At 42.0% G+C, this 16,649-nt stretch overlaps 1 protein-coding gene across 6 annotated transcripts in view; it reads left to right on the plus strand.

The window, feature by feature from the left end:
- Positions 1-6,699, plus strand: part of SNAP91 (synaptosome associated protein 91) — a 68,321-nt gene extending 61,622 nt beyond the window's left edge. For all 6 annotated transcript variants that reach the window (XM_032682382.1, XM_032682383.1, XM_032682381.1 and 3 more), the window contains 4 exons: positions 1,494-1,577; positions 1,648-1,752; positions 3,896-3,996; positions 5,266-6,699. In XM_032682382.1, the coding sequence (XP_032538273.1) occupies positions 1,494-1,577; positions 1,648-1,752; positions 3,896-3,988 (282 nt within the window). In that variant the 3' untranslated portion in view covers positions 3,989-3,996; positions 5,266-6,699. The remainder of the gene's footprint in view (positions 1-1,493; positions 1,578-1,647; positions 1,753-3,895; positions 3,997-5,265) is intronic.
- Positions 6,700-16,649: the final 9,950 nt, after the last annotated feature.

Genomic DNA, 16,649 nt, shown 5'->3' on the forward strand with positions numbered 1-16,649 from the left:
AGCATTTTGTGTGGCCATTTTCTTGGCATCTGCCTAACTGAATTTTGAGCTACAGTGCGTTCCTGTGAGTAGTCAGATCAGTGCATCTGATGTCATGAACCTGTGTGTTTCTATTTCTTGCTTTTCATACCTGAGTGTCCAGATGTTTGTTTTAGTCTGTGGACGCTGCTAGCACAGTATAGCTGTTAATTGAAATTCTCCCCAGAAAACTTTCAGACTGAAATAGAGGTTCATAAATTCTCAGCCAGAAAATGTAGGGTGTTTGATTAATGAATCTGGGACAGGTTATCTTGACTTGTCTCCAGCTTCCTGAGAAACTGGCATATTTTAGTGTAGAAGTAAGGATCACCCAAGGGCACTAAATGCAGCATTCACAGAAGTGAACTGTTCAGTGAGTAATTCCAGCATATCTCCAAAGACACACTGTCCTTTGAACTGTGTGTGCTAGCTGCTCTCCAAATGTAGTGGGATATAACTGACTCAAGGTAGGAGGTAAGGATGTGGAAGCACAGGCATGACCATACATGCATCTGTAACAGCTTGAGAGATTGTGCCAATATGCTTAGGCCATACAATAGCAGTAATGAAATCCTACTGCCATTTTTAAATCCCTTCCTTGAATGCTTTCTGCCTCTCTTCAGAGTTATTAATAATTTGGATTATATATATATCTGTGAAAAGTAAATACTGGGATGCTTTCAAGGCCATAAGGAGACTGTACATGGGAAGTTACAGACAAGGGAGTCAAAAGGGATGATGTGCAGGTCATGCTAGGTAAGTAGGGTGGGATGGCCCTGTTCAGAGATGCTCTTGTGCTCTATATCCAGTCGAACTACTAAACTAACAGTTCCCTCTTCCTGAATTCTAGAGAAAGATAGGCTTTTTTATCCCTTATGTTATTTGAATGAAAATGATAGCAAGTCGAGCATAGGAATGAAAAGCATAGCAAGAGAAATTAAACTGTCCTTAGTAAAGTATGTAATGTTTCTGATTGTGGCTTAAGTGGCTTAACTTACTCTTTAACTTAAAATGAATCTTGGTGTGTAATTGATTTTTTCATTGTAAACTAATTGTAGCAGTTATTTGCCTTAGCTTTACAATCTGCTTAAGCTTTTACTAAAATACAGTGCTGCAATAAGTGCTATAGTGTGTTAGCTGTTGTGAAATTGGAATGCTTTCTTATGCAGTGTAGAAGGAAGCGGAAAGTGTGTATTTTCTTGGGCCTATTTTGTGTTATATTCAGTAAATGGACTCTATTCATGAAGAGAATGAAGTCTGTCACCCTTGCTTTCTTATGAAGAAGCAAGCTGAGCATCAGCATAAGGACTCATTCAGCTCTCTCATTCTTTGAAGCCTTGTGGTTTTGAGGTTACATATGTGCTGCATAACAGTCCTACTTTCCAGAACAGCTTTGAGAATGCTGGAGACTGTGTGGTTTCCAGATGGTTGGTGTTAGATTCTTGGTTTTTTACTTTTTTTAATCTATTTTTTAGGCAGGAGGTGTGCCTCCAGCAAGTGCTGTTCCTGCTGCAGGAGGTACTCCACCTGTCCCACAGCCAGGAGCAGCATTTGGGATGGTGAGTCTCGTCTGTCACACTGCTCTCCTTCCTCCACCCAGAACCCTGCTGACTCCATGTTAATTTACAGCCCCCAGCAGGTGCAGGCATGCCCATGATGCCTCAGCAGCCAGTGATGTACGGGCAGCCTATGATGAGGCCCCCCTTTGGAGCCGCCACTGGCCCTGGTGTACAGGTAAGTGTTACTGATTGCTCTCCATTTCTCTAGAAAGTAGCTTATGTGTATGCATTATCTCAGTTTAACTCTAGCTGTAGATCTGTAAATGAGATGCCTTGCAGAAATCAGCTGCCCGATTTGCAGCAGATCACATGAACCACCTTGATTTTTACCAGTTGCCTTGTATGAGACCAGTGAAACAGGTTTGAAAAGTCTCCAGCAGCTAACTAAGTTCAAGTTCTGGGAGATGTCTGGGTAAAGCTCAAAGTGGAGTTGATGGGCATTCCTATTCTGTTCACAGCCTATCATAATTTACTAGAACTGTACTCGGTGTCTTTCCTCCCAGCCCAACAAGAGACTCCTCAGAAAATCAGCCTTCTATTTATGAACAAGCTAAGATCTCCAGTTCTTCCATGACAGCTGTTTCTCAATAAATACAACTTTATTTGTTTCAGGCTGGTAGCTTGCTAGGTATCTTTTTCAGTGCAAAACAACTGCATTCAAATATGAATTACCATAGTGTGTGCGACATTGGAGTGCACACTTTTCACAGCAATGCACAGATTTAAATACCATGAAGGTTTTTTTCTAACTTACATTATGGTAGAGGAATGCAAATGAATAATCTTGATCACTGTGCTCTTTTTTAAGTGGGAGATCCATGACTGCTTCAGTTTTTCTTGTTTTTAAACTATATCTGACTTCGTGACATTCACATATTTCAACATAGAGGGAACACAAGTTTGGCCATCTAAAACTAAAGCAAACATATTTTTAATTCTACACTAATTAAGAATAAGCAGGAAACATTGTGTCACAAGTTACTGGTTGCCAGGGGGATGAGGCCCTTCTTTAATATGCTGGAAAAACCCAACAGGGTAATTATTGGTGAAGTAGGTTGAGTAGTGGAGCCATGCCATCCCTCCTGTTGAAGTGAGTATTAACAGCTGCCTTCCATAGTTTCCTAAGAATTTTTTTAAACTGGATGCTCATAAATTTGGAAGTGCCCACTGTGATGCAAAGCTTTTAGCTCCTAGCCAGTAGGCAATACAGCATTAGCTATAATACCTGTTCCAGGCTATTTTTTCAAAGTAGAGTTTGGTTTATAATAACTGAAAAGAAAAGGACCCATCCAGAGGAGAGGCAGGGAATGACTTCGCTGTAGTACTTTGCTTCTTTGTGAGTCAGAAGTCCATCTTGTCTTTCAAGTAAGGTGGGAGATGGAAGTTGATGCTTCAGCTCTAAAAATCTCACTCATAACCCTGGAAACCAAGTCACCTCCCTTGTTTTGCAAATATCAAGCAACCAACGTGTAGCAACACTTTTTAAGTAGGGAACTGCGTTCCCAATGAGGCTTGTCAGGGTTTTCCATGTGGAAGTGGTAAGATCTTGAAACTGCTCCAAGTAAGAACATACTTGGTCTTGCTTTTCCTCCCACCTTAAACTGTCTCTGCACTTACCAAGAATAATATTATGGGACATAGACAATTATTCTAGAAGAGTGGTCATCAAGATGCCAAGGCTACATACAAAATACCTCTTGTGCCCCGAGTTAAGGTACGGATAGGGAGGAGTGAAGACAGGATAAGAGAATCATTTGATCACCACAGTGAGAAGTGTTGCATGGAACTTGAAAACTGACATTTTCTATGGAATAACTGATGCTTTTTACCTGCCAAAGGAGGAAACGTGTATAATCTAGTCATGTTTTCACTACACTTTGGACTCTTATTTACATTACCAGTGTAGAATAACTTGTACTTAAATGCCAGTTGCTGGAATTTTCAGTCGTGCTCTGCAGCATGTACTCTGCTTACTCTGCACCTTGATGTTAAACATCTAACAATTGCTTATCTTCTGTCTGGATTGGTGATCCTAACGTCATTCTGTCCTACAGGCAGAGAGTGATTTCAAGCTGGGCTAATTAGGATCTACAGTGTCTATAGCCTTATCCATTAAACCTGCCACGCATTGTTAACCCTGTAGTACGGATGGAATCTAAACAATGCTTGAGTAAAGTGGCACCGTGCTGAACTTGCAGAAAAATGAGAACTTAGCATGCTTGTCATGTGCTTGTGTGAGAACCGTCTATGTTTATCTAATGCTTGTGTGTTCTTGTCTGCTTTGTTTTTTTCCTGCCTTCCTGGCTGGCATCTGTTAGCTTTCTCCAAGCCCAACTCCTGCTACTCAGAGTCCCAAGAAACCTCCAACAAAGGACCCATTAGCGGATCTTAACATCAAGGATTTCTTGTAAACGATAAGGTATTCTGTGACTGCCTGCTTAAGCATGTCACACTGTGGTACATGTCTGGCACACAGATGTTGTTTAGGCCAGTAGGTTGAATATGACTGATAAAATAGTAGCTGCAGAGATAGATAGATAGAAACATGCACTGATAATGAAAACTGAAATCTCTGTCCACACTCTTAATTTTGGCCTGAAAGCTTGACTTTTAACTACATTTTTTGCCAAAAGTGACTGCCAGGAAACATTATCTTCAACTCCTAACTTCCATTTTTACCTTGCTTCTATTAAATCTAAGAATTCAGGTTTGGGTTTTTTCCTAAATTAATACTGAAACATATAGAATTATAACAGGGTACAAATTCTGAGGGGGGAAATGGTGTTGAAGAGGCATATTCCAGTCTTGGGGGTGTTGAAACAGATTTTGTATAATAGGTATAAAGGTTTCAAAAGAGGAAAAACTAACTAACTTACGTGTTCTGGTCATGAAGGGAAGGTTATTTGCATATTTTAACTGCTGCCAGCTAATGTTTTCCCCTGCCATACAATTTTTCAAGGCATTGCTTTTATGAATGCTGAGGCATGAGGTCCTGAGCAGGGCTGTATAGAACAATGGTGGGGAAGAACAGAGGAGTAAATGTAAAGAAAAAATGGAGGAGAAGCGAAAAAACAGTACTGCAGAATGGAAGGGAAAAAATACCAAAATATTACTGTGGGGGTTTTGGAGAAGGATGTTAAACGTCAAATTGAATTGAACACTTATGCCAATTAAAAAATAATAATGCAGAAGTAAGGCAGGCATTTTATAATTAAGACTAGAATAATTTGCCAGGTGAGTGGAGGACAACCATTACATAACTTTAAAGCCTTCTTCATGAGTCACTTTTCTTTCTTCCTAAAGCTTAATTCTAAGCCTCCTCTGCACCAGAGTTGGCAGCAGTGGATGGAATTAGCCTGCTCTTAGCAGGCATCACCCAGTCCCACTTCACCTTTCTCCAAATTCCAGCCACAGGAAGGTGCACATGGCACTTGGTGGAGATGGCCAGGAGTGGGCATGCACCTTCATTCCTGGGACTCACTGCTTCCAACTAGTATTTATAGTAGAGAGATAACTAATATATATAGTAGAGAGATTAATAACTGTCTGTGGGAAGACTCTGCTTCATTAAAAACTGATAGCAAATCCTTGAAGGTGTGAAGAGATGAGCAGATTTGGTGTTCTTTCAAGTATGTGCTTTACTAACTCATTACTCCAGTTTTCATCTAATACTTTTCTATATTCACAGCTGCAGTTTTTCTGACTGGATGCTAAAAACGTGAGTTTGGAGTCTACAAATGGATGCTCAGAGTTTCAAAGTGAGCCACCAGTACCAAACCTAGCGCTTACTCAGACTTTCTCTTCCTCCTGAAACGTGTAGCACAGCTGTGAAAGTGAACATTAGGAATGTGTACTACCTTAGCTGTTATCCCTACTCTCTCTCGGAATTTGTGTACTTGGGTTATTTGTGTTTTACAATTTAAACAATGGATGTATGTTTCTGATGCCTTCTAGTGCTTTTCTGAACCTATCCCATGGGGGCAGATTATGCAGCTGTTGTTTGGTGAGCCATTTGGAGCTATGTCTGTGGTTTTTGAAGGTTTCAATGTATATAACTTTTTGAGGACACCTAAAATTTCCCTAGGACTCAATTTCTCCTTTATCTGTTATAAAGCATAGTGTGATAATACCAGATAGTAAAGAAAATACTTAAGAAATTGTGCAGGATACTTTTTTTTTCCCCCCCAGTCACAGGAATCTCAATGGTGGTGAAAAAAATGTTTTATTTTTGTGGCACTGTATATGTTAAGATAATTTAAAGTAATATAAAGGAAAACTTCCATAACAAATACTTTTTCAATGATTTATCAAGAATGAAAAATCATGTCTGAAAAGTACCATATTTATTGCTGTTTTATTTTTAAATCTATTTTAATTATTTGAGTTTTCACATTTAAAATTGACATACTCATCAGTTCTTGCTAAATGCACTGAAAATAAGTAAAGGGTCAGTTTCTCTCCATGTAGTTGGGAAAAAGCAACCATAGTTGTACTGGCATTAAGGGATTTCAAATACGAGAGCACTTTTTGGTATATCTGTAGTCAAAACATTACAAGTGATGTTATTCATCTCTGTTCAGTTCTTATGTACATCTCTTAATTTAGTGCTTACCTGTGTATGCCTTAGGCTAGTGTTTTCTCCATTGCCCCGAATGCGCTGTGAGTAGCTTTTGTACTATTGGTGATTAGATTTAATTCTGATCCAGAGATCCATGCCCTTTACTGTACATACTGTGTTTCTTTAATTTTTGTTTGTTCTCATACTGTTTCTGCTGATGGCTTGGTGTAAGATCTTGACTCTTCAATGAGGTCACTGTTGATCAGTGTTACAAGTGGCTTGGCAGTTCTCTGTAAAAGCATATTGGGTTGGAAAGATATTCACCTAAAGTCTTTCAAATGAACTATTTAATCAATGTATGGTACCATTAAAAGTGGTTGTATCTGAATTTGCTGTGGGGATAACACTGTAATGGGAAAGTTCTATAAAAAGCTGATTTCAAAATGGCTTTTCTTTGTATTTCAGTTAAAAAAAATCCCAAACAGGAAAAAAAAAAAAAGAAAACAAAAAACCCCAGTGCATGTGTGCCCTCTGAGATGCAATAAACACCTTGATCAAAGTAAATATCTTGTTGCCAGTTTCATAGTCATTGAGATGTTGAGCACAATAATGTACTTTGAAAGGGGAAAAATGTGTATAGGTCCTGACACTAATTGCTGAGGCTGCTGCATATGGTAATGACTTTTATAGAATCATAGAATCATTTTAATTGGAAAAGATGTCTGAGATCATGGAGTCCAACTGTTAATCTAACACTGTCAAGTCCACCACTCAACCATGTTCCTAAGTGGCACATCTACACATCTTTTAAATACCTCCAGGGATGGTGACTCCACCACTTCCCTGGGCAGCATGTTCCAATGATTGACCACCCTTTCCATGAAGAAATTTTTACTAATATCCAATCTACACCTCCCTTGCTACAACTTGAGACCATTTCCCCTGGTCCTGTCTCTTGTTACCTGGGAGAAGAGGCCGACCCCCACCTGACTCGAACCTTATTTCAGGTAGTTGTATAGAACAATAAGGTCTAAGCCTCGAGGCTGAACACCCCCAACTCCTTCAGCCACTCATCTAACTCCGGACCCTTCACCAGCTTCATTGCCCTTCTTTCACATGCTCCAGCACCTCAATGTCCTTCTTGTAGTTAGGGGCCCAGAACTGGACACAGCACTCAAAGTGCACCCTCACCAGTGCCAAGTTCAGGAGGACAATCTCTGCCCTGGTCCTGCTGGCTAGACTGTTTGTGATACAAGCCAGGATGCCATTGGCCTTTTTGGCCACCTGGGCACACTGCTGGCTCATCTTCAGCTGCTGTTGACCAACACTCTCAGGTCCTTTTCTGCTGGGCAGCTTTTCAGGCAGTCTTCTCCAAGCCTGTAGCACTGCACAGGGTTGTTGTGACCTCAGTGCAGGACCTGGCACTTGGCCTTATTGAGCCTCAAACCTGTGACTTTGGCCTGTCCATCTAGCCTGTCATAATCCCTCTACCTTCCTACCCTCCAACGGATTGATACTCCTGCCCAACTTGGTGTCATCTGCAAAATTACTGAGGGAGCACTCGGTCCCCTTGTCCAGATAATTGATAAAGATTAAACAGGACTGACCCTAATACTGAGCCCTGAGGAGCGCTACTTGTGATCAGCTACCAGTTGGATGTGGCACCATTCACCACTACCCTTGGAGCCTGGTGATCCAGCTGGTTTTCTACCCAGTGAACAGTGCATCAATATAAGCCATGAACAACCAGCTTCTCCAGGAGAGTGTAGTGGGTAACAGTGCCAAAGGCTTTACTGAAGTCTAGGTAGACAACATCCACAGCCTTTTCCTCATCCACTAAGTGGGTCATGCTGTCATAGGGGGAGACCAGGTCCTTGCTCCTGACAGACTTTTTCCTAACAGCCCTCTGGACAGGTGGCACTCCACTCAAGGACATTATCTCTAGCCTTACTCTGCATTCTGATCCATTAGAGATACATCCAGACATGTGCAAGGGCCTGTCACTTCCCCTGGAACTGGCACCAAATGTTGAGGTTCTTTAGCTGAAGAGACATTGCCAGTTTTCTGCACTCATTGCACCACTTTTGCACACCAAAGTGGGTGCTAGAGGATTGTTTTTTCATCATTTCCATTATGTGTCTGTATAACCTCATCAGTAATTTCATTTCACCACCATTCCCAGCTGGTTTCATCTGTGCCCGGTGTGTGGCCATCAAGGGTAAGGACAGTCCCCTTGGCCTCCTGAGCCTGGGGACTGCCTCGGGGCCACCACAAAGGCCTTCCTTGGAAGGATGCTGCGTGGAGGGGTGGGTTGTGGGCAGGACTGCACTTTGGGGGCCCCAGAACCCCTGTTTCATAGTACCACCACCTAGAAATGCAGGATTCACAATGCCCCAGGGCAGGATAAAGGGAGCACCCTCCCTTGTCCCGTGGCCAGCCTGTCCAGCAGACAGTCCAAAGACATCTGAGATGAAGTACTTGAGTAACAGTACTTGAGTAATAGGTGGAATTATTTACAGGGAGGAAGACTGGAGGCTGGTTGAGGTTGCTGGAGGTTTTTCATTGCAAGGCCAGATTCTCATAGGGCCACATTCATCTGTTCAAAGTTCATCGGATGGGTCAAAATCCTGCTTCAGCCCTCAGGGGACACCAGCTCCTCAGGAGATGAGCAGAACTACTGAATTCAGTGACAAGATCAAGGGAATGCCTTCTGGAGGAGCACTTGAGGAGCACTGCAGAGCTCTCTGTCCTCATCCCCTGCAAAGGCAGGGGCAGCGGTCACAAGAAATGGGATGCAGAGATACTGTGAGGGGTCCCAGTGCTTTGGAGCACCCATTGATGTCCTGCCAGGCATGAGAATGAGCCTTGCCTCCAAGGTCATCAGACCTGCTTCATGTGGCCCCTCTCAGAACCCTCTGAGATGGCTCCATCTCTTGAGGGGCACAACCAGCCTGTGGGATGAGGAGGCAGGTCTTGCTCGCATTTCAGCGAATAGCTGGTTGCCAGCTCTGGAGTCAGAAAGGAACTCTCCCCCAGGGCAGATTGGCACTGGCTCCCAGGGGTTTTTTTTACATTCCTCTACAGCATTAAACGTGACCACTTGTCAGGGCTCCTTTGGGCCATTTTTGCCAAATGCCTACTGCTCGTGCTCCACTAAGTGCCTTGTCTTCAGGGGGAGAAAGATTTTTACATGGAGGAGCTGTAACTCCCATAAAGGCAGGGAGGCCCTGCAGAGAGATCTCAACAAGTTAGAGGACTGGGCAATCACCAACCATATGAAATTCCACAAGGGAAAATGCCGGATTCTGCAGCTGGAATGGGGCAATACCAGATGTACCTACAGACTGGGGGATGAGATGCTCAAAAGCAATGCCACAGAAAGGGACCTGGGAGTCCTGGTGGATGGCAAATTGAATATGAGTCAGCAGTGCCCTGGCAGCCAGGAGGGCCAACTGTTTCCGGGAAGGCATCAGGCAAAGCATCGCCAGCCGGTCAAGGAAGGTGATTGTCCCACTGTGCTCTGCACTGGTGCGGCCTCACCTTGAATATTGTGTGCAGTTTTGGGTACCACAATATAAGAAAGATATTAAGCTCTTAGAGAGTGTCCAAAGGAAGGGAAAGTGAAGGGCCTTGAGGGGAAACCGTATGAGGAACAGCTGAGGTCACTTGGTCTGTTCAGCCTGGAGAAGAGGAGACTGAGGGGAAATCTCATTGCAGTTACAACTTCCTTGTGTAGGGAAGTGGAGGGGCAGGTACTGATCTCTTCCCTGTGGTGACCAGTAACAGGACCCGAGGGAATGTCCTGAAATTGTGTCATGAGGTTTAGGTTGGGTATTAGCAAAAGGTTTTTCACCCAGCCAGCGGTTAGGTGGAAACCTGGAACAGGTTCCCCAGGGCAGTGGTCACAGCGCCAAGCCTGACAGAGTTCAAGAAGTTCTTGGACAATACTCTGGGGCACATGGTGTGACTCTTGGGGATGGTCCTGTGCAGGGCCAGGAGTTGGACTCAATGGTCCTTGTGGGTCCCTTCCAATATGCATAGTCTGTGATTCTGTGACTGCAAGGGTGGACCACAGAGGTTGCTTCTTGTCCTCTGCAGCATGAGCACAGCTCTGCTTCAGAGCTCCACTGGGCCCTTGAGGCTCACTTCTTGCCTGCTGCCTTTGCACCTCCCAGACACCACTCCTGTCCTGGCTTGCTCTAGCTCCCTTTCCCATCACTGGCCAAGAAGCACAGTGCAGCAGTGTTTAGAGGGCAAAAAGTAGGATTGGCCTAAGTGTAGTGCTTTGGAAAATACCACATACCACTTCCTCTTCCTCCTCGTCTTTTGTGAGTGATTAGTCCTTGTAGGAATACATACATTTCCAGAAGAATGTGTAACGGAAAGTTAGAACTCATTTTGCTAGGAAGGCTTTCTGCCTAGGTGATGGCTCTTTCTCAAAGGCAGTTTCAATGCTTTCCCCCTCTCTGCCCCCTGCATAGCAAGAAAAGTTCTCAGCTTGGCTCTCTGGTATGCACAGGGATAACACGTTTGCAGACATGTACAAGGCCTCTTTGGGCCAGAGAGAGTACGGGAGAAGAGAGAAAAGATACAAAAAGCCTTGGAGGAAGAGGGACTTTGCCTTTTGCCCCTGGGGCCCAATGCGTGCACCATTATAAAAAAGTGGTCCTTGCATCTGAAATAAACCTTTTTTTTAAATCTTCCACTGCCTTGGCATTTTTGGGAAGAATACCTGTGTATGTTCACCTTACAGTCCCAATCCTCATTCTTCAAATTCTCATTCTTCAGATAATGGGGACCAGTATATGAGTATTTCATCCTAAGATGTGACACTGATGACAGTCCTTTCTTCTCACAGGCTGCTTTCCTGTTCCTGGCAGTTGCTGATCTTTAAGCAGTACAGGAGAGATCCATACAAAGCCAGACTGATCACAAAGCCACCAGTAAAATGGGGAGTGGGAGAGAAGAATTCTCTAGTTTAACCTTTAATGAAGCCTCAGGAGGCTTCATGAAAGCTCTTCATTTCCTTAGAGTAATACTGAAACAGTGGAAGTTCATGATACTGGTCCTGATTTCTTTCCTATGAGGTATCATTCGACAGCTAATTGTGAGCCAGCATAACTATAATCCTACAGAAATTGCTTGTGCTATGGTTTGTCTTATGACAGGATGGAAGGAGGAGAAACCTTTTCATATAGTTTAGTGCAATAAAGTTGTTCTGGTATGAGATGACTAACTAAAGACTTCCTTGATTTAGTAACTAAATGATGTGATGAAGCAGTACTGAATGCCAAGGCTGCTTCAAAGTACTTCGTAGACAAGAAAATACTGGAATGACTTGATCATGCTCTGGTAAGTTTTGAACCTTGAATTGGATTTCAAAGACATTTCCAAGTTGTGCAACTAGTAGAGGAGTTCCACTGTCTAAGAGGTTTTTTTGGTTATTTGTTTGTGTTTTTACTTGCTAGTACATTGGTATTCTGAATCTACTAAATTTGATCTTGGAAAGGTTGATTTTATACCTCAGCTTTTTGATGACTACTCTGTTGCGTTAGGGTTTTCTGTCTTAGAAATTGGTAAGGCTCAGCAAATCACTGTGTTTTCTCACTATTTGAGCATGAAGACCTGGAAAAGGTCAGTTTCTGCACCCCCAGAAAGGCTCATCATGGTTTTGTCCGCCCTGCCTATGTGCTATGTTTGCCAAATGCAAGGAACACTTGATTTCTGACCAATGTGTTGTGCATGTCTTCTCAAAGTGAGGACAACATTTTCAGAGGAGCATCATAACCAAACAGGTAAATATATTTATACCAGTTCAGTAGTGTCTCATTTAAATCAGAGATGATGAACTACTATTCACTGAATTGCAAATGAATGTTTGTGATGTCACATGTTTCAAAGGGCCAAACTTCAGAATGAGGGCATTCTCCTGGCCAGGTACATGCCCCTGCTATACAGTAACCGACTTTCTGCATCAGCTTCATCCATGTCAACAACCTTTGGTCCTCATTTTGCTTGATCTTCTGTGGATCTCATGGCCAACAGCTTTGTGTGTGTGTGTGTGTGTATGTGTATGTTTGTCATTCAGTATCCTGTGAAGAAATAGAAGCCTGGACAGAAAGGAAACTTGGTGGAAGAACATCTGTAAGCTTGATCACTGTGGGAAGTAGAACCAATGTTTTTTCTCAGTATGCTGAGTAAGGCTAAACAAAAGTCACTTGCTCTCCTTGGCACAAAGGAATTATAAAATCTGACTTGCGAGGAAAACACGTGGTCATCTCCTGGCCTGTAGACAAGAACATGTTCTTGTTTTATCATCTGAGTTTCATCATCCAGACATGAATGCATCTGTGTCCTGCTATGACTAACTACTTTTCAATACAAGCTATAGGGAAGAGTGGGTGGGGAGTAGAGCTCCCATCTGTGGAAGGAAAAAACTGTCTCCTTCCCCTGCATTTTCAGGGAGGACAGATTTCAGACAGCTGGTACGTCCCTTACCCAAGTGCTTGCTGTCTTGTGTGCTGGCTTCTTTAGAAGCTGGCACCTCTGCCCACATGAGACTTTTATAGCTCCCCCTTAAGCCATGAATGCCCTAGGAGTTGTAAATACCTGGAGAACATGAAATCATTTTACTGCAGAACAAAAACCCCAACTCATTCTGCGGAACTGACTCGTTTTTTTGACTGTTTGAAGTTAGCATTGCCTCCTACTCCTCTGTTGGTTTGTCATTTATTTTAATTGGCTTTATTTGAAATGTTTAGCTGTAAATGTGCTATAGCTTGAGTTGAGGGCTTCTGGACTGATACTGTTGTTTCCTCAGGTGAAACTGTTGTTTCCTCTATGATGAAAACTAAATTTTTGTTGTCTCCTAAGATCCTGGGAACCACTTAGCATTTCAAGCTGGTTGCACAATCGGGCTGCTACCCAAACTTTCATTCTTAGGGTTTAGTAAGGCAGCTGCAAAGGTTAGAGACTTGCCTTAAAAATCAAGCAGGAAAGTCAAGAGCAAAACCTATGTTGTGGGGGGGGAGAGAGGGTAGAAAAGGAAGATTTGCTTTGTAAATGTGTTTGAGACTTCGGTATTATGAGATACTACTTAGTGGTGGGAGACAATATCTAGTTCATGAGTTGTCCAGTAGCTACAGCTGACATTGTTTTGTCTTTCTGCTATGAGTCTTTGCTCCTGCCCCTTCCTCCCCATCTCTCACCCCAGAATAAGAGCTGCATGCTCAAGCATCTTACTCTGCATGGGGGAGAAGAAAAACCACCAATGATTCTTAATGCCTAGACAAGCCAACTGAAACTTGCTGTGGTACAAGTAGTGGCAGTGACACAAAGATAATAGACTGAGTTAGTGATTCAGATCTTCTGGAACATGAAATATATCAGAAATGGTATTAAAAGAGAACATTTTTTTTCCACATATTATATATTACTGGTGCTGTGAGCAGTGTGGGAAGTGGCAGACGCTGAGTGGTAATGAGGGGGTGAAATAAGAATTTCAGAGATGGGATTACAGAAGGAGAGAGGCTATACATATTTTAAAGCAGACATCACTTCTGGTTTTTCTGTTCCAGATCTTGGATCCTAAACCTTCACCACCTCTTCCCTTTCCCTTAATTAAACTCTGCAAATTATGCGGGTAGCAAAGGCCCAAAGCTTGTTCCATTGCCTAAGACATCTCTACATGCAATTAAAGGTGTAAGAATAGTTGCCTTCGGGAATTAGCAAAGGTGGTAGACCAGAAGCAGAAACTGAAGCGAGTCAAGAAACCTGTATATGGGTGTGACATCCACTATGAGGACTAAGGAGAGCAAATATCTTCTCTGATTATGTAGAGGAACCTGTGAAAGGTCTGGTGAATGTCCATCCTACACAGCACTGTAAAACACCTACATCCAAATGCTCATGATTGAACATAGTGAAATTTTAGCCATATTTTTTTAAACATAGCTTATTATGATGGAAGAGATTTTCTCCCTCAAAATATTTGACTGCCTGTGATGGCTATAGAATGGCTGAAATGTGTTAGTCTTTAAGGCATGGTCAAGGCCCAGACAGGGAGAGAGGCAAGGCGGCACCCAATATACTGTAGTTAATTCTCAGTTGACATAAAAGGTCCATTAACTCCGGTTGCATACACATTACCCAGCAGTATATCTGGGTTCATGAATGGGCTGCTTTTAAGCATCTTCCTAAACTTATGTGAAACTAAATTAGGGTAGTTATTTCGGTAATTCTTTTTTTTTTTTCTCTTTTGAACTTTATATTTTAAAATCCAAGATATGCAGATGAAAACATCTTATTACCATAGTCCTTGTAAAGACAAGAGAGATGATTTGCATTTATTAACAGAAACCATACAAAAATGCTGTTCTTTTTCAAATTAACATAAAAAAATTACATAGTGATAGTAAGCAGATTTTTCTGTTTAAATGCTGAGCTATTTTTAGGATTGTAAGTAGTAATTTTGAAACTAACATGTGTGTGTATGTCTGTAGCTCTCCACACACTGTTTAGTCTGAGATACCGCTGAACAAACCTATTTCTCATGAGCAGCTCTTTAACCGTGTTACTGGAGGACTGCTAATACTTGTTTCCGTGTATCCTGAAGCTTACCTGGTTTCTCCAGTGTTTTCAGTTATCTCAAAAAGGTGCATCTTGTGGTTCCTAAGTCAAGATTTGTTTTCTGAAGGTTTTTAAACATAGCTTGACAGATTACATTCTTGATTATTACGAACATGTAATATTAGGTTGGATGTATATGTCTTGCACATATGTAATCAGTGCAAATAAATGTAATTGGAAAAATGTTACACTGTTCTATCCACCCAAAATATAGTATTTTGTATCCAGGATTGATTTCCCTAGGATTTCAGGATCCTGGAAAGCATTTAGTGTAATAAAGTAGCTTATGTGTCTATTAAAATATTTTGTTTCTTTAGACATTTGGCTTCATGACTGATCATCAAGATTGACTCTAATCCTACTCTGTCATTTAGCCTGGTATGTGGATTTTTCAGAGACCTTTTTTTTTTTTAACAGATGTTGAAGGCTGAATTTAGGTGGTTTGTGCTTTTGACAGCTTTTAGAAATACCTCAAAGAATTTGCAAACATATCACTAACAACCCCCATCACTCTTTGGATGAGGAATATGCACTGAGAAATGGGCAAATCATCTATATTTCATTCAAATGCATATTTTAGAGAAACAGAAAACTGCAAGAGTTGCAAGCCCCGGAAGCTGCAGTGACACCTATGCCAGACTGTATCCCACAGACAGTTATTGTCATTAGCAAGGAAAATCCCCCATCTCAAACCCACAATGATATCTTTGCTGTACCCCTTTGAGGCTAACATACACATAGGCCTCACGTATATTTTAAGTAAAATACTTTACACAAATGTAGTATTGCAAGCGATTGGTCTCGAAATCTTAAAATTAAGTAGCTGGTCTCATGTATGAACTATTTACCATCCAGATCAGCACAGTTTGCGTGAAGAGCCTGTTATGGATGTGCTTCTCTCATTTAATGACCTTTAAAATAGCTGGCAGGCTTAGAGAATATTATTTTTCTAGTAGCAGAGTTCAGCTTGCCGGCCAGGCTTTGCCATTTGAGACTGAACTTACAGTGGCTGGAAATATTAACTGGTAAGTCCAGTATTTTGATAGATCTGTTAGAGATAGAGGTGCAACTGAAATAATTTTCCCCTGGCCAAATCAAAGAGCTAAGCTGATTCAATCTATGCTTTCCTGAGACAGACTCTAATTGTGAAATACAATACCTTTCTTTTGGCCAAAGCATTTTATTGCCAGTATAAAAGTATAACTATGCATACTGTTTCACTTAAAATTTGGCTTTCTGCTGCAGATAAACAAGACTAACATAGCCTTTCTGCACTCCACTGCAAAGGCAATGCATTCAAAGCATGTGAAGTTTCCACTTTAAGACTGCTGGGCAGGATGATAAGATAGAAATCACATGTATCTATCTACTTTATTCCCCTGCTTTAAAACCAAAATTGCGTAATACTAAACAGATTTTTCTTGAAGACCAACATCAAACCACAGCCTTTCCAAACACCACTGCAGAACATCACCAACTTCACCCTGAGAGAGCTGCTGGGTTTTTTTGCTCTGTTACCTGATCCCTCCTTGCTGCACATTGAGCTGTTAGTTCTTCTGTCTCTTTGTTCTTTGCAGCAGCAGTGATGGTATTTGGACAGTTATCATGGTCATTCTTTTGGCTTATGCCCTCTGCCTTCAAACTTTCCTTGCAGTCAAGTTTTCTAGATATTTATTCAGTCTTGATATTCTCCACATTGTCTTCAGCCGGTCCCCACCTCCCATGAAGTGCAGCATCCAAAGTGGGACACAGCAGCAGAACGAAAGCACACCTGTGCTATGTGTAACAGAAACACCATGTCCCAGTGCCTGTGAGCCAGGCTCCCAGTTATGGATCCAAGTGTTTCAACTGCACTTTCCCCAGCAGGATTGCATTGTTCAGGCATG

This window comes from Chiroxiphia lanceolata, chromosome 3 (genome assembly GCF_009829145.1).
Source record: "Chiroxiphia lanceolata isolate bChiLan1 chromosome 3, bChiLan1.pri, whole genome shotgun sequence".
NCBI lineage: Eukaryota > Metazoa > Chordata > Aves > Passeriformes > Pipridae > Chiroxiphia > Chiroxiphia lanceolata.